Here is a 22,500-nt window from a genome sequence, read left to right on the forward strand (position 1 = left end):
TAGTTAGGACACATATTGCTGTAGCTGCTCCAACAGAACATTTACATTTGTACCCTAGCCATGGACCTGCATGTGATTTCCTGTAGTTAAATGAACTTAGTAGCAAACACTAATGTGGTGCTGCTTTTAGTGATTTCATTCATCCTTTAGTTGAGTGAATTAAAGAACTTAAAGATTGCTATAAACTTTATTTGTTTTACAGTCAGAATTGTGTAAGTTGCAAACATTATTTAAATTATCACACTCCTGCCTGCATTCAACCTAAATTTTTGTAAACTATGTGATGATTAAATGAGTGACACAGTGGGTCTGTACTTGACACCTAGGCACCAGAACTTAGTTAAATAATTTTAAAATTCAACCACATATCTTGGGTCCATTTGGCTGTCTTTGCCAGAAGTAAACAAACAATTACTAGAGAGAAAAACCAGGCTTGTATTTCACACAGGTTTGGTCTTGCTCAACATTAATGATTAATAGCAGTAAATAGCAGACTAGTATGTCAGAGTGTACATTATTGTAACATGAGACAAACCTTTAATATATTTATATGAGCTGGAGATTAAGGAGCAGTTGACTGTTAAGATCTTTGAAGATGAATTGAAAGCAGCATGAGAGGTTCTTTCACAGAGTGCTTCCAACAAAATGATTGTTTCTTTCTTTATTTGTGCAGTACTTGTCATGATTATTGTATAACGCTTGGGCAGTGATCACCACCTTAACAAGGTGCTCGATCCTACAAAAACCATGCCTTTGTGGTACCAACATCAGAGTGAAAAAAAAAAAGTTTCCAATATTGGTTTGAACACATACAGAAGTAGTAAATTTTAAACATGAATATTTTGAGAAACAATAAAGTGATTTGTATCAAAGAGTGTCTATTTTGTTGTAAAATTTTTAAACATAGCCCTCATAAATGCCATATTATATGAAATTACCTCCGAATTTGTTTCGGTGGGTTCAATAGCCAACAAAAAATTCTTCACAAAATACTTCTTTAGCCCACTGTCACTTTTGTAGCTGCTTGAGGGTGCTTAAAGATAATCCACATCTGATTTCAGATTTCATCAACAAAGAACTGTAATTTCAGTTATGTGCAATCAAAGAAAAATTTCCGAAACAAATTATGGTTAATAATAAAATGATGAAATTAGTGTTTCTTTTGAATTCAGACTACTGAGCTAGTGTTTACATTGGTCATTTATTACACTCCTGGAAATTGAAATAAGAACACCGTGAATTCATTGTCCCAGGAAGGGGAAACTTTATTGACACATTCCTGGGGTCAGATACATCACATGATCACACTGACAGAACCACAGGCACATAGACACAGGCAACAGAGCATGCACAATGTCGGCACTAGTACAGTGTATATCCACCTTTCGCAGCAATGCAGGCTGCTATTCTCCCATGGAGACGATCGTAGAGATGCTGGATGTAGTCCTGTGGAACGGCTTGCCATGCCATTTCCACCTGGCGCCTCAGTTGGACCAGCGTTCGTGCTGGACGTGCAGACCGCGTGAGACGACGCTTCATCCAGTCCCAAACATGCTCAATGGGGGACAGATCCGGAGATCTTGCTGGCCAGGGTAGTTGACTTACACCTTCTAGAGCACGTTGGGTGGCACGGGATACATGCGGATGTGCATTGTCCTGTTGGAACAGCAAGTTCCCTTGCCGGTCTAGGAATGGTAGAACGATGGGTTCGATGACGGTTTGGATGTACCGTGCACTATTCAGTGTCCCCTCGACGATCACCAGTGGTGTACGGCCAGTGTAGGAGATCGCTCCCCACACCATGATGCCGGGTGTTGGCCCTGTGTGCCTCGGTCGTATGCCGTCCTGATTCTGGCGCTCACCTGCACGGCGCCAAACACGCATACGACCATCATTGGCACCAAGGCAGAAGCAACTCTCATCGCTGAAGACGACACGTCTCCATTCGTCCCTCCATTCACGCCTGTCGCGACACCACTGGAGGCGGGCTGCACGATGTTGGGGCGTGAGCGGAAGACGGCCTAACGGTGTGCGGGACCGTAGCCCAGCTTCATGGAGACGGTTGCGAATGGTCCTCGCCGATACCCCAGGAGCAACAGTGTCCCTAATTTGCTGGGAAGTGGCGGTGCGGTCCCCTACGGCACTGCGTAGGATCCTACGGTCTTGGCGTGCATCCGTGCGTCACTGCGGTCCGGTCCCAGGTCGACGGGCACGTGCACCTTCCGCCGACCACTGGCGACAACATCGATGTCCTGTGGAGACCTCACGCCCCACGTGTTGAGCAATTCGGCGGTACGTCCACCCGGCCTCCCGCATGCCCACTATACGCCCTCGCTCAAAGTCCGTCAACTGCACATACGGTTCACGTCCACGCTGTTGCGGCATGCTACAAGTGTTAAAGACTGCGATGGAGGTCCGTATGCCACGGCAAACTGGCTGACACTGACGGCGGTGGTGCACAAATGCTGCGCAGCTAGCGCCATTTGACGGCCAACACCGCGGTTCCTGGTGTGTCCGCTGTGCCGTGCGTGTGATCATTGCTTGTACAGCCCTCTCGCAGTGTCCGGAGCAAGTATGGTGGGTCTGACACACCGGTGTCAATGTGTTCTTTTTTCCATTTCCAGTAGTGTATTTTTAAATTTACTTATTATTTATGCTAAGAGATATAGCAAGTTTTGCACTGCAGCTCACTTATGAGTGCTGAAAAAATTTAATTGGAGCAAGTTATCAAAGAGGGCAAATTGTTTGTTGTATTAGGGGATCTGGCAAAATACACTCCTGGAAATTGAAATAAGAACACCGTGAATTCATTGTCCCAGGAAGGGGAAACTTTATTGACACATTCCTGGGGTCAGATACAGCACATGATCACACTGACAGAACCACAGGCACATAGACACAGGCAACAGAGCATGCACAATGTCGGCACTAGTACAGTGTATATCCACCTTTCGCAGCAATGCAGGCTGCTATTCTCCCATGGAGACGATCGTAGAGATGCTGGATGTAGTCCTGTGGAACGGCTTGCCATGCCATTTCCACCTGGCGCCTCAGTTGGACCAGCGTTCGTGCTGGACGTGCAGACCGCATGAGACGACGCTTCATCCAGTCCCAAACATGCTCAATGGGGGACAGATCCGGAGATCTTGCTGGCCAGGGTAGTTGACTTACACCTTCTAGAGCACGTTGGGTGGCACGGGATACATGCGGACGTGCATTGTCCTGTTGGAACAGCAAGTTCCCTTGCCGGTCTAGGAATGGTAGAACGATGGGTTCGATGACGGTTTGGATGTACCGTGCACTATTCAGTGTCCCCTCGACGATCACCAGTGGTGTACGGCCAGTGTAGGAGATCGCTCCCCACACCATGATGCCGGGTGTTGGCCCTGTGTGCCTCGGTCGTATGCAGTCCTGATTGTGGCACTCACCTGCACGGCGCCAAACACGCATACGACCATCATTGGCACCAAGGCAGAAGCGACTCTCATCGCTGAAGACGACACGTCTCCATTCGTCCCTCCATTCACGCCTGTCGCGACACCACTGGAGGCGGGCTGCACGATGTTGGGGCGTGAGCGGAAGACGGCCTAACGGTGTGCGGGACCGTAGCCCAGCTTCATGGAGACGGTTGCGAATGGTCCTCGCCGATACCCCAGGAGCAACAGTGTCCCTAATTTGCTGGGAAGTGGCGGTGCGGTCCCCTACGGCACTGCGTAGGATCCTACGGTCTTGGCGTGCATCCGTGCGTCACTGCGGTCTGGTCCCAGGTCGACGGGCACGTGCACCTTCCGCCGACCACTGGCGACAACATCGATGTACTGTGGAGACCTCACGCCCCACGTGTTGAGCAATTCGGCGGTACGTCCACCCGGCCTCCCGCATGCCCACTATATGCCCTCGCTCAAAGTCCGTCAACTGCACATACGGTTCACGTCCACGCTGTTGCGGCATGCTACCAGTGTTAAAGACTGTGATGGAGCTCCATATGCCACGGCAAACTGGCTGACACTGACGGCGGCGGTGCACAAATGCTGCGCAGCTAGCGCCATTCGACGTCCAACACCACGGTTCCTGGTGTGTCCGCTGTGCCATGCGTGTGATCATTGCTTGTACAGCCCTCTCGCAGTGTCCGGAGCAAGTATGGTGGGTCTGACACACAGGTGTCAATGTGTTCTTTTTTCCATTTCCAGGAGTGTATAAGAAAACTGATGAATATCTGTGTTTGTTGTGGTATAGGCATTTAGGTATTGCTAAAAAGTTAGTCACGCCGTTATGCTTCTCCTTGTACCATTCTAATGTACATGAGAGAATCCTTGGACTGAAGAAAGCAGAAATGCTGGTGGCACTGACTGTTAAAATTTGAGTAGTATGTGGTAGTCTTTTAGTACTGGGTGAGGCTTAAGCCATTCAGCATAGCATAGCGGAAGTGCTGAGTGTGGCAGTGATGTAAGTGGGCCTTGCCCTATGTCTTGCGAGGTGCTGGTGTTCTCTTGTCACATTTGATTCCAGTGCCAACTTCAGAACTTCCATTTACCAGTAGGAGCCCTGCAGTAAGGTTAAGATGGTGCAGTGATTCCATTATATGGAATGACGGGAAAGTGTAATACAGTTCAGTGAAATATGTTTGTGGCGGTATGATATTAATTTATTTGGAATGCTCAGGCATCTATCACAACCCCTTGAACTCTAATGCTAGATGGGCAGGAGCACCTGTGGTATAATGGGTGGCTGTATTTCATGTTTAATGTTATTTATAGAAACTGTCATTTAAAATATCTAGATGTGTACTGTAACTTCGATGATATGTCTTCTGAATTTCCTTAAAAACTGACAGCATGGTTTTTTTTGTGTGTGTGTGTGTGTGTGTGTGTGTGTGTGTGTGTGTTTGTTTGTTTGTTTGTTTATAAGGTGCCCCTCCTAAGAGTCATCAGGCACATTTTCTCTGGTGTTTCAACAGATATTTGCAATTTTGTTTTTGCAGTGTGTAGCTGAAGTCACCTTAGACGAAAACTGTTCATCACGTCTTTCGTGCAGTGCCCGTTGTTGACAGAAAGCATTGGTTTGTTTCACATTATGAACAAAATGATTTTTTAAAGTGGAATGTAATGTACACATTTGATTGACTGGTCCCAAATAATTAATCTATTTCTGTGTTTGTTTTATTTGGTATGTATTAACAGGGACATTAAAACACAATGTGTGCAGCAGCTCTGCTCTGTCGCTGTCGGGGTACTGGTTATTTTTCCTGCACGAAAGACGTGGTGAGCAGAATTTGTTTGGGATGACTCCATTGCAAAAATTACAATGGAGCTATCTACGAAAACACCAGAAAAAATGTGCATTATGACTCTTAGGAGGGACATCCATTGTATTGTAACAGTATAAAGGTTAATTTTTACAAAAATATGGAATTAAAAATTGATATTTGATAACCCCTCTGTGGTATTTACTCTGGGATTGCCAGCCTCTGCTGATTAGGACTGCGCAAGTGAGTTGCAAAGAGTTTGTTTACAAATAATGTGTATACGTAGCTGGAAGTGAAACATTCTGTCTGTTGATTGTGATTCTAAGGAAAGAGGTATTTTTTAATGTGACAACCACAGTTAAAAGAGATTGCTGTATTTCCCAGAAGAGTGAGTTATACACATTCCATGTGAACATATAACAGTAGAAAAGCTTCATAATGTATTTTTCATACAACAGTCCGCACTCCACTGCATAATGCAGGATTCATTTTGGAAACAATTCCTAGGCTTTGGCTAAGCGATTTCTCCATTATATGCTTTCTTCTAAGAGTACTAGTCCAGCAAGCGTTGCAGGAGAGCTTCTATAAAGTTTGGAATGTAAGAGAAAGCTATTGACAGAATTGAAGCTGTGAAGAAAGGGTCATGAATCATGTCTGGTAAGAACATTGTCCATGAAAGTGAAGATTCTGAGTTTGTGTCTTGGATCAGCACACAGTTTCAAATGCCATTTGAATACGAAGCTCACTTGGAAACCTGTATCTAAACTGTTCTCTGAAGTTTTGAAACAACAACAGGTTCGAAGTTCTGCTACAGTTGTTGGATCTCTGCAAAGGAAACAATGAAAGGGGGGAGGTTTATAGAGAAGATTTTGTAATTCTTGTATATGTATTGTATAGAAGTTGTCAAGTTAATTTGTTTTTCAAGCTTGTATCATATTGATAAGTTATAGTCACTGAACCTTCATGTTATCACCTTGGTGTTGAAATATATATCCAAGGTTGCTTCCCTTGCTATTAATGTAAGTTGGAAATTGTCCAAACTTTATTACATTTGAAATTTAATTATCAACATCTTTTAAAAGTATTTTGGACAGTATGCAGTAGAGTCTACAATTGTGTACTGTTAAGTATCCTCTTTTTATATGTAGCCTAAGTTTCTCCTGTATGTTGAAGTAGATAATGAGTTAGTATTGATTTATAAATAAATGAAAAAGCGAATTTATACAAATTTCAATCTGATAATTCATTTAGCAAAGCAGATAGTAATATCAGCTGCCACTTGTTAATTAAAAGTATCTATTGTATATATAAAGTGCAATTACCATGCATATTTTTGCAGTATCTTTCAGATACCAGCCATTCTGTAAAATGCAAATGTTTGGAGCTGATGGGTGAATTAGTTTCTATAAGTTCTGATGCTGGAACTATACAACCACTCTTGAGACTTGTTGGGGACTACACCCATTGTGAGGAAGCTCGTGTCCGCAGCGCTGCCTTCAATACTATGGTGAGCAGATGTTGCTTTCCTTAATGGTTTACTATTATTGAATTTCATTTAGATCATCAAAATGTGTGTAAGCTAGATCCTGTTCTCATAATGTAATACGGAGAGGAAAGCAAACTGGGATTCTTGTGGAAGTTCTGTACTCCCTAGCACCCCAAGAAGCCTGTATTATTATAACTTGTCTCTATTAACGTCCAAGTTGTGTTGAAGATTTTACTCTCTCTCTCTCTCTCTCTCTCTCTCTCTCTCTCTCTCTCTTATATACAGGGTGTCACATTTATCTTGACCACCCTAAATAACTGTTTGTCCAGGTGCAAATTACAAATTGTTTCTAGCAAATGTTCTTTAGCTGTCAGGGGGACATCAATCAGCATGATTGCCTTTGTTGTCGCTTTGTTTTTTACGAAGATATGAACAGCAATATGACTTTTTATAAATGGCACCATGTATTTATTTATTCTGTAATTCATTTCCTCTCCTACAATTACATAACACAACAATGACTTTGAGCCTGGGATCACAAACTCATCCACTTGCTGGAGTTGTCAGAAAACAAATGAAAACCAAGTAAAAACATAATACAAAATTGACTTTGACTCTCCTGTGCCATTGCCCAGGAGTAGAACATTCATAGGTGCTCAAAGTGGTGACCCTGGACACCGATACACTGGTGCACTCGTTGAATGAAAGAATTATTTACTGCTTCCTGTGTTGCCTGTTGAAGAGAATTACAAGCAAGCACAATACGTTCCTACATCCTCTGGAGTTGTTGGAATATTGCGATAGACAATGTCTTTAATGCATCCCCAAAGAAAAAAATCTGGAGGATTTAAATCAGGAGACCTAGCAGGCCAAGTAACTGTTTGTCCTCGACCAATCCATCTGGCAGTATGCCTTCGGTTCAGAACACTACGCGCATGCTGGACATACTTCGTGTTGATACCACATAAGCATTCTGGTTCTTAGCGGCATTTCATCCAGAAGAGGAGGAAGAATTCATTTGAGGAAGTTGGCATACCCTGTGCCATTTAGACTACCATTGATGAAATAAGGGCCAATAATTGTAGTACCAAGCGTCCCACATCAGACATTAACTCTCCATTGACACTGATGTTCCACCTGTCTAAGCCATCGTGGGTTGTCGTTGGACCAATAATGCATTTTCCTTGTATTTACCTGTCCTTTGTTTGAGAAGGAACATTCATCGATAAATATAATATTGGAGAAGAAGTTTGGGTTGGCAAGGATTTGCTGCTGTGCCCACTGACAGAACTGTACATGATTCTGGAAATCATTCCCATGCAATTCTTGATGTAGGTGTACATGGTAAGGATGGAACTGGTGACCTGTAAGAATACAGTGTACGTACACTGGTTTTAGGAATGCCAGTCTCGTGTTCAAGCTGTTGTGTGCTCACATGTGGATTCATAGCAACAGAAACAAGAACAGTAACTTTGTCAGCTTCGTCTGTGCGAGTGCTACGACGATTGCGTTGTCATGGGTTGAAACTTCCCGTTTCCTGAAGCCTCTCAACAAGACGAGAAAACATCTGTCAGGAAAGTGGGTTCTTGTCAGGATATTGCTCTCTGTACAGTTCCGCTGCCTGCATAGCATTTCGCCTACCTTCAATAACAACAATAAAAGAAACATAATGTTGATGCAGTTTGTAGGTAGGGCAGCCTGTACTGTATGACTACTCTACAAAACAATATTTAAAAGGACTAAACTACTGTATTTAATGTACCCGTACATAAGAAAACATTATTGCAATTACTGTTCTGCTAACTTACATTCCCCACAGATGAGCAGCATTTCTATCTTCTCTTTGTTGGTGTACATTCTACTCACAGAACTCTTCAGCTGACAATGGTTGACAGAATGATGGGTGTGCAGTCTACTACATTTTTCCCCTGTCAACATCAGCACATGGATGTGTTCCATTACCGCCAGTACCTGCACTAAGCGCTGGGAGCGTCAATGTCAGTGTTAAGTTATGTAATTAATAATGTTGTGTTTCAGTGAATGGTACACTGTGGTACTTTTTTTAATAGGTCTTTAGGAGAGGAAATGAATTACTGAATAAAAAATACAGGGTGCCATTTTAAAAAGTCATACCGCTGTTCATATCTTTGTAAAAAAAACAAAGCTACTACGAAGGCAATCATGCTGATTGATGTCCCCCTGATGGCTAAAGAACATTTGCTTGAAACATTTTGTAATTTGCATCTGGACAAACAGTTATTTAGGGTGGTCAGGATAAATGGGACACTATGTATATTTGAAATGAATGTAAGATGTACATACATTTAGCATTTGAAAATTCAAAAGATGAGTTATTGGACCATATAGTTGGTTGTCTTGAGTTCCTTACATAAAATATTCTTTTGCTGTTGGAACAGCCAGTATTCATTTTTTCCTTAAAACTTTGCAGTATGAACCAGTACAATTGAAATGAGGTTCTTCATGTCTTTAATAAGTATCACTGAGTACTACATGAAATCTTATAAAATATATGACAGCTACAACTGGTCAATTGTAAATGCAGGGAAGATTAGGGCTTATGAGTGTATGTCTTAATTTTGCTACTGTGAACCAGCCACTGACACTCCTCAGTGAACCTAATATGGCCCAGAGCATGAAAACATAAATCATATCCTTTGTACTTATAGTGTGTAGATATTTCTCCTGCCTCCATCCAGCAGTAGCTCCACAGAACTAAGTAAATGGTATCTGATCCTCCAGAATATTCTCCATTTCTGGTAGGATAATTCAAAATTTGTCTATTCAGAAAGCAATCATTGTTGAATAATTATTGTTAATATTGTTGCTCTTGTTACTGTAACTGTAGTAGTGTAGTGTGGACATTGTAACTTGGCAGATGGCCACAAGCATAAATAAATGAGAACTTAGATGCCCATTAACAGGAAAGAAACTGTTTGGGAGAAAAAGCCTCACCTCCTTCTCACAATGATGGTACACTAAAGGCTGGTTCACACTTGACGAATAATTGAGTCAAGTACCAAGTGATTCAGTAGCTCTACTTGAAAGCAAAATAGCAAGTATGTAAATACACATTTGCTCTTGATTTAATTGGCAGTCAAGTGTTGCCTGTTGTCAAGTTTGCACTGCAACGCGATTCAGAGCGCGAGAGCTAACCAAGCCATACATCTTGCTGCAATTGTTGCACTTGAAGAGGTGAAAGTAAAAATTGAAACTGCAAGGAAGAGAAAGACAAAGTGAGTACCAAACTAGAAAGAGAGTTGCATGGAGCATCCATTGTGCTTCTGAAAGAACTCACAACTGAAGACCCAAAAGAATGCATTTCAGCACTGAGGATATCGGAAAGTTGCATCAATTTTCTATTATAAGAAGTGTGTAGTAAAATTCAGTACACAGATACTCATCTAATAGAAGCCACACTTGTAGAAAGTAAACTGCAGTTAGTGTTGTTCCCATTTGCCACTGGATGTTGTTTAAGGACCCTGACACACCTCTTTCGATTAGGGAAGTCAACTATTTCTTTATTTCTTCAAGAAATTTGTGATGCTATTTATGAAGTGTGGAAGGACTTCATCAGGGTGAGGACTGAAAAATTGTCTCATAAGGTTTTGTGTATTTATATTTTATTTATTTTAATATGATATGTTTTTAAGTAATTATTCAGGGTGTATACAAACCAGAAGATCCGTGAAAAACCTCCGAATTTTTTCATCTGGGAGAAAGCCAGAAAAATCCTGGGAATTTTTTAGGATTCCAGGAACTTTTCATTGTTTTAGTTTTCAGTTAAATTTTTGTAATTTTGACTGGTAAAAACCGATACTCTAACAAAGGATATTACTGTATCCCGCTACTACAGAGTAATACTGCGGCAGTAAAACATGAATGAGAGAAAAAAATGTAAAGAAAACTTAAGTTGCAAAGGAAACATGACACAGACAACAACAAAACACCGTGTTCATACAAGCGTCTGCCGACAGTGAAATGTGTCAAAGCCTATGGGAAAGCTATGCAATGTTTCATAACAACAAATTTCCTCCAATGAGTGTGACTTCACAACTGTTTACATAGATTTGTTCGAGCAGTTGTGAGCGAGCTCATGCGCAGTTGAGTTGCGTAGGCCCAGATCTAGGGGCCGGGTAGGAAGGGGGGGGGGGGGGGGGGGGGGACCGCGGTATCTGCCCCCGATGGCAGTTTCAGTGGGGGCGCCAAATCCATGCTTTTGAGGAAAAAACCTTATTTCACAAAGCGCCTAGCATCCATCGCACGTAGGTCTATCGATTATTCTTAAGATTTGGAAATGCATCGCTGTTGGTTTTTGAGCATTTTTGAATGCGTTTTAAGTTGATTTCTGAATGAATCATAAGTTGATTTTTGAATGTGTGCATGGCGTACATGATGTCCTTGCCAGGGGAATCCCGGTCGAATCTAGAAATAAAATTTCCTACAGACAAAAGGAGCGGGGCTACACGAGCTGAGCGGAATAAACCCGAATGGGTGAAGAGAGGATATAAAAATCAAACAGGTAAGAAAAATTATGTGTTACCATCTCGGTGTACCCAAGAAAATGAAATTTTGACAGAAAAGTTTTGGCCAGATCGCTACACTAGTAAGGGCCAGTTGTACAGTCCTCGGGCTAGCAGCCGTTTAAGTTCTATTCTGGGAGTAGTGCGGAAAACGCGTTGTATGAACAAGTAATAACATCTAATCGGAGAATAAATGCGGGATAACTAAACCGGTGATTCTGGCAGGGTTAGTGAAGCTAACAAGAGAATAAGTTTTGACACTGGCAGGATTAGTTACAGAATTAGTGGTGACAAGATTATTTGTTGGAACGAGGAAGACGAAGTAACAGGGACATCAGACAAATTATGGAAGAATATGAAGATTCCAAATTTATTCAAAAATTTCATACTACTACTTTATGATCTAATGCTTGAGAAGCTTGAGCGTATGAGTGAAACGTGAAACTATTTCCAAACATAAAGATTTAGCTTTTAGTAGGCCTAATAGGCGTTTGATATTGGTACTTTGTGAATTATATCCTGTCGTGCTATAAAAATGACCATTTGTGCCAAAAAAGTTTCATTTATTTGTTGAGGGCTACAATTGTAGCAATATTAGACAGGCCTATTTCCTTTCATCTAGCTGATGGGCAAAATAGACATAATCAGATGAAGAAATCACACCAGTCTTCATTACTATTTGTATTAACAGCTTTTTCAGTATTAGATAACGACATTTCGATTTTTCATGTAGTAAAACGTTTGACAAACTTTGATGATGAGGTAACAGATTCTTTCACAGAAATAAAGCACACCATGTAAAGCTATAGCCAGATCAAAGAAAAGAGTGCTAGGACGTAAGGATTGAAGAAAAGTGTCTTGCTTGTCACTTGTATTCACTGGTTTTATGTATCCTATATTTAATTTTATATCGCACAAAACAGCAAGTTACTAGCTAACAGGCAATAAAGAGTACAAATTTTCTGAAGAGTTCATGTTCTCCCACTTACAGATAATCCCATCCAGTACTAATTGTCAGTTAAAAAAAAAAAAAAAAAAGAGAGAGGCAGGACATAGAACTGGCGGACTGGGAACAGGAGGGGCACCATAGGATGCTTTAATTTCCACTGTCCTGAATATAGTTTGATGGCATCAGTTACAGAATATACACGTTTGAATTCCACAGAGCGAAATACAGTGAAGTGCAATTGAAGAATGCTGTGTGAAGAGGCGAGGCACTGCACTTTGGCACACTTAAGACCAAATAAGATGTCGTACATTTCCTCGAACATACATGTTGTACGTATCACACTCTTCAGAAAGATGTGCGCTACGAAATGAACATATTTTTGAAAAGTCGATTTTTTAAAATTCATGGTGTCCTATCTCAAATGCTTGAGGAAAGGGAGAGGGGCACCCCTATCTAGTATTGCCAGGTTCGAAAATATCATAGATCCAGTGTGGATGCGCAGAGCAGTCTGAGTTTGAGTGGGGAGGGCGGTAGTCTCCATGTGACCTGTGTTTACGTTTAGTGGTTTTGCTGTTTCCTCTTCGTTTGCAGCTCTCATGTCAAATGAAAACAAATACGAATTTCTGTGGCCTGGAGCCATCGAGTGAATTAAAATACGTTCACATAATTATGGAAGGCTAAAATATGTTATTAGTTTCAGATCTTATTTTATTTCTATCTTTCTGACAGTCAAGCATTAATCGCCTTGAAGAGCAACGTTGTTAATTTTGTCAGTTTGTTAAAGAAATTTGGCTTTCAGTAATTTTTTCTGCCAAGACAGTCAATTTATTTGAAACAAAGTGTTTAATTCCACACCATTGGCTTGTGTCAAATGTTCATTGCATTTGAAGTGCACGTTTTCATCTTCTAGCAAATAATGGCATTATGCCATAATAAAGAACCAAGCATGAGATAATACAGTACTGGTACTCCAAGAAAATTTACATCCTGAAACCACACTGAAAAGCTTAATATCAGATCGAGGCCTACTTCATAGGGAATCTGGACATGCAAATGTGCACTTTTAAGCCAAATTATGCATTTTAGTATGGTTCACGAAATTCCAATGCTCTGGGAGCATCCTCCGATGTCTTGTTTCTTTTATGACATAATGTAAGTTCTTTTAATGTTTTACACGTGTAAACCTATGGGCTTCCTACGTTGTCGTAGCTGTCGAAGCACGGTGACACGTGTTATCTGGCGCTCTGTGGCAACTGCTAAAAAGGAACCTAACAGGCCACAGGAAAATATTGCGAATGGGGTTTGAAAAGCGTTAGTTTCAGAGTATATTTCCTTTTATGCAAGATGAACTATGTGCGAGAATGTATGATGAATTTCTTATATCACAGACCGTTTGACTCTCATTTAAAACTCGGCGTTTTGAGGACGAGCCATTTAGAAGAACTTTGAGCCCAAAAGATCTGACATTTATGTCATTGTTAAAAATTTTTGTGGCACATTGTGTGATGTATCTTAAATTGTAACATGCACAAAAAAAAAAAAAAAAATCTTACCACCTCTTGCAGCTTATTAATCTATAGGATGTGGAGAGCGGGTGTGGTAATTACGAGGATAAATAATCACACGCACTCCTGTCCCTTATTATGAGTACTTTTATTCTCAAAGCGTGTGGCATAGAGTGCTGCTGCAGAGAACTGATCTTGCTGTGGTAGGGCAGCGATATTTTTGGGAGGTAGAGCCAGTGGTTTATGTCCCCACAAATCTTCGAGACCAATATTATATGTTAAAGCTTTGCTTTTCTTGTTGTAACACTGTATATTAATTTCAACCATTAACTTTTCCTATTTGTTTGTTTGCGCTACTCTTAACAATGTTGTTGCTATTGGCTGACTACATCATGTGTCCTGTACCCTGAATATCCAGTCATTGGCTGGCTGGGTCACATGACATAAGCTGTGACTGGCTTACAAAAGTGCATTGCAATCTCAGTTTCAGTGCTTCAGAAAGTAACATGCGGTGTTTGGTGGAATTTGCACTTACACTTTCGTAATACGGAAATATGCAGCGTACTTGTTGCTGCAAATCAAAGATCTTTCCAAAACGTGTTTTTCTCCCCCGAGTTTCGCTATCTAAAGTGCCGGGAAATTCTACGCCGGTGTATAAAACCATAACCATTCAAAGGATTTACAGTTCCTAAGGAAAGTGCACTGTCACTTAACACGGAAAGAGTGTATTTTCACATGGGACAAAGCGTATTTTCAACTGGAAAAATTTCAGGGATTTTTTCTTTTCCTTGTCCGCATATACACCCTGTTATTGTAAGATAAAACAAAATATATTTTAAAACAAGACTTCATTGCACAACATGAAATGAAATCAAAATTATCAGCTGTCATTCATGAAGTGAAAACGTCTGGTGGAGAATGTGTCCAGTTCATTTACGAATGAGAAGAATGTGTTCATGTTTCATTACATTTTGACCCCCTCTGTTCTGAGTTTTAAGTATTCTGATAACATGTGATGCTTCTCCATGCAGAGAGGGGTGTGTCTCTCCCATGCTCAATGCACTTCCAGTGGAGTTCTTGCTTCCTTGACTTGGAGTGTAAGGTGAAGGCAAACCTATTGAAGTGTATGAAGCTTTTACTAATCTGGTTAATCTCCTTCTCCTGAAACCCCAGTATTCCCATCATCCTTTCTAGCTCTGTGATTGCAGCTACATTGGCTGCTTTATTTTTGTACAGTCGACGTTTCATGTTACGCAAGTACTCCTTTTCTAAGTAAAGAGCTTTGTTGCTGATCCACAAAAAACAGATGACTGAAAAGAGAGTGGAACGAAAACAGACAGTAATGCACAGCACTAAACAAACAGTGTTCATTTGTGAGAAACTGACTTAACCATTGTATTGTTGCTCCAGTGAGCTTTGTTGCTTATCCACAAAAAACAGATGACTGTGAATATGAAGTGGAACAAAAACAGATAATAATTCGCTGTACTAAACAGATGCTGTTCACTTGTGTCCACTGGCATGTGAGCTGTGGTGGGAAAAGTTACTTGACCAAACACCATTCAACTTGCTGGATTTAGCTCACTAAATCATTTTGGTGACTGACTTTACTAAACAATGCCATTCTGACTCTAAGTTTAGTGTAGCACTCATCACGTGACTAAATTTCTGGTCTGGTGTGTATCAGGCTTAAGACTGTGTACTGTGTGTGCTTCTGCGAAAGCGAAACTGACATATAGTCTGATATTGTGAGAATTTTATTGAAACCCCTTGATAGATCAGAATTAGTCTCTTCACTCATTCCAAATAAGAAAAGAAAACATTGACCAGTTCTACGAGAACAACTTATCCACACACTGGGCCTTAGGGTGCAGCATCTCAATGCTACCAGATGGCTTCACCACTTCATGACCACTAAATCACAAGTACCTCTGGCTGACACCATTCATACCAATTGTTAGCACACCATCAAGATGCCAGGATCAAACTGCCTGTCATCAGTTTAGAGGCATAGCTCATAAGCTTGAACTCCACCGAACAACAGGGACCCATCTCTTTCTATCATACAGCAGCAGCAGTACACAAAACGAAGCAAGAAGAGTATACAAATCATTCGTTAATTGCTACACTGCAATTATTTGCTGAGGTTGGCAGTGTTATAAATGTGGTAATTCATGCTCAGTCTTTACCAGTACCTAAGGGAACTATAGTTTAAAACACTCCTCATCCCCTACCCCCACCCCCCCAAAAAACTGCTATGTCAGAGTTTCTGCTTAATAGTAGTAGTTATGGTTTTTTAATTGTTTAATTATATGCGTACAGTAACTTTCAAAAAATCAACTGGTTGTTGTAGTGGCAATTTATGGAGAATACCCACCAAATGCATAGACAGCAAATAAAATTATGTCTGGGACAAATATGATCACACTTATCTGACATTATCAAAACCTGTTATGAAGTCTTGATGCTTTGCCTTCAGAAAAGGAAATCAAAGCACAAACTATTAAGAAGTAAACCAGGTGTTCTGGCTGCTGCTGAAATATATATCTGTCACAGTTCTCTTGAGAGGACTTGGCTTAAATCAATCTAGAATGCCTTTTACACTTCTCTGTTCTAAATAACATACATTTCAGTTCATTAAAAGTTCCTTGGCAATGATTTTATATCTTCATTTCTGTGGCCATAATGTCCGTAGTTGCTTTATAATTCATGAGGGTATTTTTGATGCGTCGTTGCAACTACAAAAATGCACGATTTTTTCACCAGACGCGTTTTGCTTTATTGAGGTAAAGCATCATCAGTGGCCTGTAATTAAGTTTATTTACATTTTGATTTGCTATTTAGATCAAAAAATAGTTCGTTAAGAATAGGATGGTTTAGACTTACGGTGATTTTTCGACTGCTTTCTCGCTTACATTGGGAAATGCCGTCTGTTAGCACATCATTGTTTTTCTATGCTAGACACTGATAATTTTCGTCTACTTTTTAGATGTTCTGCAGCACTATGCATTTCTTACAACACACCTTCATTGGCACCACTGTATTCTGTTTCTTTTCATACTTAAAGTTTGTGTTGATGTTTGTGTTTGGCCTACAAATATTCTTTTTTAAATTAGATTATTGTATGTGTGTAATTCCATTTACGTTTGTTTCTGTGTATTTATATACTGTGTAAGAGTAGAGAAGGAATAGTGATGGACATTGATTGATTGTGGGGGTGAAACCATGATGAGTGGACGTAAGTATACAGCAGTGTGATGGAGTGTAGGTTAGAGGAGAAGGTGAGGAGCAAGAGGTGAAATGAAACAGTGTGTGTGTGTGTGGGGGGGGGGGGGGGGGGACGATTGTGGGAGGGGGTGAAGGATGGAAAAGGCTCTTTTCTTTTTCATGTGATTTCAATCAATTATTCTATATAGAGTCTGGTTTCCAATATTTATCTGGTCATTGAGCAACTGTTTATTTTGTGTTAATGCTTTTTGTATGTGGAAATTTTCTTGGAAAGGAAGGAGGTGTCTGTCTTTACTGATTTTTATAATATTCATATCGTTTTCAATATTGCTTGGTCTATGGTGTTCTTTACACAAGACCCATAACAGCAAACACATTCATATACACAATTTCTATCCTAGGGTGTTCAGTCTTATGGATATAATACTAGATGAAAACGAAAAACAGCTCTTAGAAAAAGGTCTAAAACACAGTGTTCTCTCACCAGTAAATGAACAACAGATACAAGATCTCATTATAAAGTCTGAGTATATTCTCACTGTAGAAGAAAAAAATGAAAACAGTAGTGTAAACACAGGGCTAACTAGGGAGATAATAAAAGAAGAAATTAAAAACATAGCAACGCATATTAAAAAAAAAAAGAAAACAATAAGTTCAAAAATAATTGTGATGAAACACAGATTAAAAAGCTAAAGAAAAAACTGCAAACAGAAAATGTCATAACAACAAAATCTGATAAAGGTAATAGTGTTGTCCTCATGAAAACAAAAGAATACATAGAAAAAAAAACCAGAAGAATTCATCAGCAAAAACAACATAAAAAGGTTAAAATCAAACCCAACTAACACCCCCAGGGGGTCCACAACTCTCTTGTGGATACGTGCGTAGCGAGCACGGGACCCCGAGCTAATGTGGCCCTCCTTCCTTTCCGGGCTGCATACCCTCCCTTTCCGCATCCTTCCCCGTCCCCCATCTTCGCCTCCCCCCTCACCCCTGGCTCTTTCCTTCCCTTTCTCCCCCTCTGGGAGTATGGTTTGTGCCTACGTCCGGAGACGGACGCTCGAAACTGTTACAAATTCCTTCCTTTCTACACTTGCAAGTCTTCATCCTTCCTCTGTCCTTCTCTTTTCCTTCCCTCTTCTCTTTGCCCTTTTCTCCGCTGTGGCGTTTGAGACCCCTCTTCTTTCCTTTCCCTTTCTCTTTTTTCCTCCTTGTGCGTGTCTGAAGGCCGACCCACGCACTTCCATGCGTAGCCGGTGACGGGGTAACGCGTAATTCCCCGCCCCGGGTAGACAGGTAGGATACATACGTACCCCCTGGTAACGGCCAGGCCCAGGGAGGGGTGATTACCCAAGCTGATACCTTCCAAAAGTGCCGATTGGTCCCTCCGTCCGTTTGTTGGGAGGTGTGACCTGAGGTGTGAACAATCACCTAAGGCGGGAGTGCCCTCAGAGAGGGCCCCCACAAGGGAGGAGCGCGCCATCGGAGACGCCGGTAATCATGGGGGATTCTTCCGCAATGGTTTCCTCACCTTCCACTATGTCTGCTCACAATCGTAAGTTCACTGAGTCTCAGCCACAGACAGTTCTTCCATCGTTGCCACAGTTCCTTGTTGTTTCTCGGTCTGACGAAGGTCACGACTTCTCCACGGTCAACCCTTTCATTATTCAGAAAGGTGTCGACGCAATTGCAGGTCCTGTAAAGTCTTGTTCCAGATTACGGAATGGCACCCTGTTGTTAGAAACAGTCAGTGCCCTCCAGGCACAAAAATTGCTGCATACCTCACTACTACACACCTTCCCTGTCCAGGTGGAACCGCACCGTACTTTAAATTCCTCGCGTGGAGTCGTATATACACGCTTCCTCGATGAATTGCCTGACGAAGAAATTCAGCACTACCTGTCTGACCAGGGCGTAACGGCTGTTCATAGGGTTATGAAAAGGGTTGACACGAACATCATTCTAACCCGCACTGTCTTCTTGACATTTGACAAAGTTCAACTCCCATCGAAAATCAAAGCAGGCTATGAGATAATTTCCGTTCGCCCTTACGTCCCAAACCCTACGCGTTGCTATCGGTGTCAGCGGTTCAATCACACCAGCCAGTCCTGTTCCAATCCGACCAAATGTGTTACGTGTGGCAAGGATGCCCATGAGGGTGCTTGTCCACCTCCATCCCCTCGCTGCATCAACTGTATGGGTGACCACACTGCTTCCTCTCGAGATTGTCCCGTTTTTAAGGACGAAAAGCTCATCCAGGAAATTAGAGTAAAGGAAAAGGTGTCAACCTTTGCTGCTTGAAAATTATTCGCCAGTCGACGGCCCACCGTGCCTCAGAAAGGAAAATACAGCATTGTCCTTGCTTCTCCTCGGCCAACAAAGGAGGCGGCCACGCAGACTTGCGACCTCACCTTTAGTGCCACAGTCGTCAGATCGGCCAGCGCAAAGATCGCCCGTTCAACCTCACCACTTTCGCCTGCCCACTCTCTGGCTCACCCTTCGTCGAGTTCTGCTAAATCTCGAGCCCAAAAGTCAGACACCAAGACTTCGAAAAAAGAGCATACGTGTGAAGAGTTTTTACGTACCGCAACTTCCCAACCATCGGTTCCTCCTTCCTCTAAACATCATACTTCCAAGAAGGCTACAAAGAAACCCAGTTCCTCTCCTCCTCCGCCAAGGCATGTCCCATCTACAGCACCACCTGGCGGAAATCGCCCTCAGCCGTCTTCTGTGTCGCCGAGGCGCACTGCTGGCTGCCGATCAACTGGCCGATCGCTGGTGGCAGGAGCTGCTCCTGACCAACCTATGGATCAGGATCTTCTGCCTTCGGCTGAATGCCATTCCATGCTGTCGGTCGCAAGCTCTGAGCAGTCGTTGAGTTGACAGCGACCTTGGTCACATTCCTCCATTTTCTGTTCACCCTATGTCCATTATCCACTGGAATATCCGCGGTATTCGAGCCAATCGGGAAGAATTGTCGATCCTCTTACGATCCTACTCACCGGTCATCTTCTGTCTTCAGGAAACAAAGCTGCGTCCCCATGACCGCTTTGTTCTCCCTCATTTTCAGTCCGTCCGATATGATTTCCCCTCTGTTGAAGGCACTCCAGCACATGGAGGACTCATGATTCTTCTCCATGAAACTCTCCATTATCACCCAATCCATTTAAACACTTCCTTCCAAGCTGTCGCCGTCTGTCTTTCCCTTTCCGGATACACGTTCTCTCTTTGTACTGTATACATTCCATCGTCCACACCAATGGCACGAGCTGATCTCCTTCATCTTCTTGGTCAGCTTCCACCCCCATATTTGCTGGTTGGGGACTTCAATGCCCACCACCCGCTTTGGGGATCTCCACATCCTTGTCCACGTGGCTCACTATTGCTAGACGTCTTCCACCAAGCAGATCTAGTTTGCCTCAACACTGGGGTCCCTACATTTTTGTCTGCCTCCACAACAAGTTTATCTCATTTGGACCTTGCGGTCGGTACTGTTCCGCTAGCTCGGCGCTTCGAATGGTTCGCCCTTGATGATACACACTCGAGTGACCACTTTCCGTGTGTCCTTAGACTGCAGCCTCAACTGCCCTACATGCGCCCGCGACGCTGGAAGTTTGCCCAAGCTGATTGGACACTTTTTTCGTCTCTAGCGACATTCGATGACCGTCACTTTCCCAGCGTCGACGATGAGGTCACACATATTACCGACGTTATTCTTACAGCTGCGGAACATTCAATAACACGCACTTCCGAATTGCCCCGGCGCCCCCCAGTTCCTTGGTGGAACGAGGCATGCCATGATGCAATACGTGAGCGGCGACGTGCTCTCCGCGTTTTCCGCCACCATCCTACTTTGGCCAAGTGTACCCGCTATAAGCAGTTCCGAGCGCGATGCCGTCGTGTCATCCGCGATAGCAAGAAGGCAAGCTGGAAATTCTATACTAGCTCATTTAACACCTTCACTCCCTCCTCGGAAGTTTGGAGTCGGCTTCGACGGTTCTCAGGCGCGCCTAGTTTCTCCCCGGTCTCTGGGCTCACTGTCGCGCATGCCACATTAGTGGACCCCGTCGCAATTTCTAACTCGTTGGGTCAGCACTTTGCTGAGATTTCGAGCTCTTCAATTTACCCGCCAGCGTTCCTCCCGAAGAAACGTGCAGCGGAAGTGCGACCTCTTGCTTTCTCCTCTCAAAATCACGAAAGCTATAATACTGTTTTCTCCATGCAGGAACTCCAACATGCACTCTCTTCTTCTCGCTCCTCCGCCCCAGGACCGAATGGTATCCACATCCAAATGTTGCTGCATTTATCATACCATAGTCTGTAGTCTGCGTTACCTCCTTCGCCTTCATAATCGAATTTGGACCGACAGTACTTTTCCCAGACGATGGCGGGAAGCTATCGTCATTCCTGTTCCGAAACCTGGAAAGGACAAACACCTCCCCTCTAGCTATCGCCCCATTTCTCTCACGAGTAGTGTCTGTAAGGTTTTGGAGCGTATGGTGAATTACCGTTTAGCGTGGTGGCTGGAATCCCGCAGTCTTTTAACACCTGCCCAATGCGGTTTCCGAAAGCATCGTTCTGCAGTTGACCATCTTGTTGCTCTCTCCACTTATATCATGAACAATTTTCTCCGGAGACGCCGAACAGTAGCAATATTTTTTGATCTGGAGAGAGCATAGGATACCTGTTGGAGGACAGGCATCCTCCGCACACTGTTCTCTTGGGGCTTTCGAGGTCGGCTGCCCCTTTTTCTTCGTGAATTTATGGCAGAGCGCACATTTAGGGTGCGGGTGAACACTACTCTCTCCCGTACTTTCTCCCAAGAAAACGGGGTACCCCAGAGCTCCGTGCTGAGTGTTGTACTGTTTGCCATTGCCACCAATCCAATTATGGATTGTCTCCTTCCTGATGTCTCGGGCTCCCTCTTTGTGGACGATTTTGCGATCTACTACAGCTCTCAACGGACCAGCCTTCTTGAACGACGTCTTCAAGGATGTCTCGATCGCCTCCACTCTTGGAGCATCGAAACCGGCTTCCGTTTTTCTCCCAGTAAGACCGTTGGTGTTAATTTTTGGTGATGTAAGTAGTTTCTTCCGCCCTCCTTACATCTAGGTCCTGTCAACCTTCCGTTTTCAAACGTCGCTAAATTCTTGGGTCTTATGTTTGACAGAAAACTGTGCTGGTCCTCCCATGTTTCCTATCTTTCGGCTCGCTGTCTCCGATCCCTCAACACCCTCCGTGTCCTGAATGGTACCTCCTGGGGAGCGGACCGAGTGGTCCTTCTCCGCCTCTATCGCGCCTTAGTGTGCTCGAAATTGGACTATGGAAGCATAGTCTACTCCTCTGCTCGGCCGTCTATTCTTCGGCGTCTCGACTCTATCCACCACCGTGGATTACGTTTAGTGTCTGGAAAGCCTTTATGCTGAGACTGCTGAACCTCCGCTGTCCAATCGGCGAGCAGTCCTTCTGAGTCGTTATGCTAGCCATCTGTCTTCCATGCCTGCTAATCCAGCCCATGACATTTTTTTCGACGTCTCCTTTGATGT

At 42.9% G+C, this 22,500-nt stretch overlaps 1 protein-coding gene across 1 annotated transcript in view; it reads left to right on the forward strand.

Annotated features, from left to right (window-relative positions):
- Nucleotides 1-22,500, forward strand: part of LOC126456820 (integrator complex subunit 4) — a 118,903-nt gene that overhangs the window by 38,528 nt on the left and 57,875 nt on the right. The window contains exon 5 of the mRNA XM_050092617.1: nt 6,585-6,752. Coding sequence (XP_049948574.1) covers nt 6,585-6,752 — 168 coding nt within the window. The remainder of the gene's footprint in view (nt 1-6,584; nt 6,753-22,500) is intronic.

This window comes from Schistocerca serialis, chromosome 2, assembly GCF_023864345.2.
Source record: "Schistocerca serialis cubense isolate TAMUIC-IGC-003099 chromosome 2, iqSchSeri2.2, whole genome shotgun sequence".
Taxonomy (NCBI): Eukaryota; Metazoa; Arthropoda; class Insecta; order Orthoptera; family Acrididae; genus Schistocerca; species Schistocerca serialis.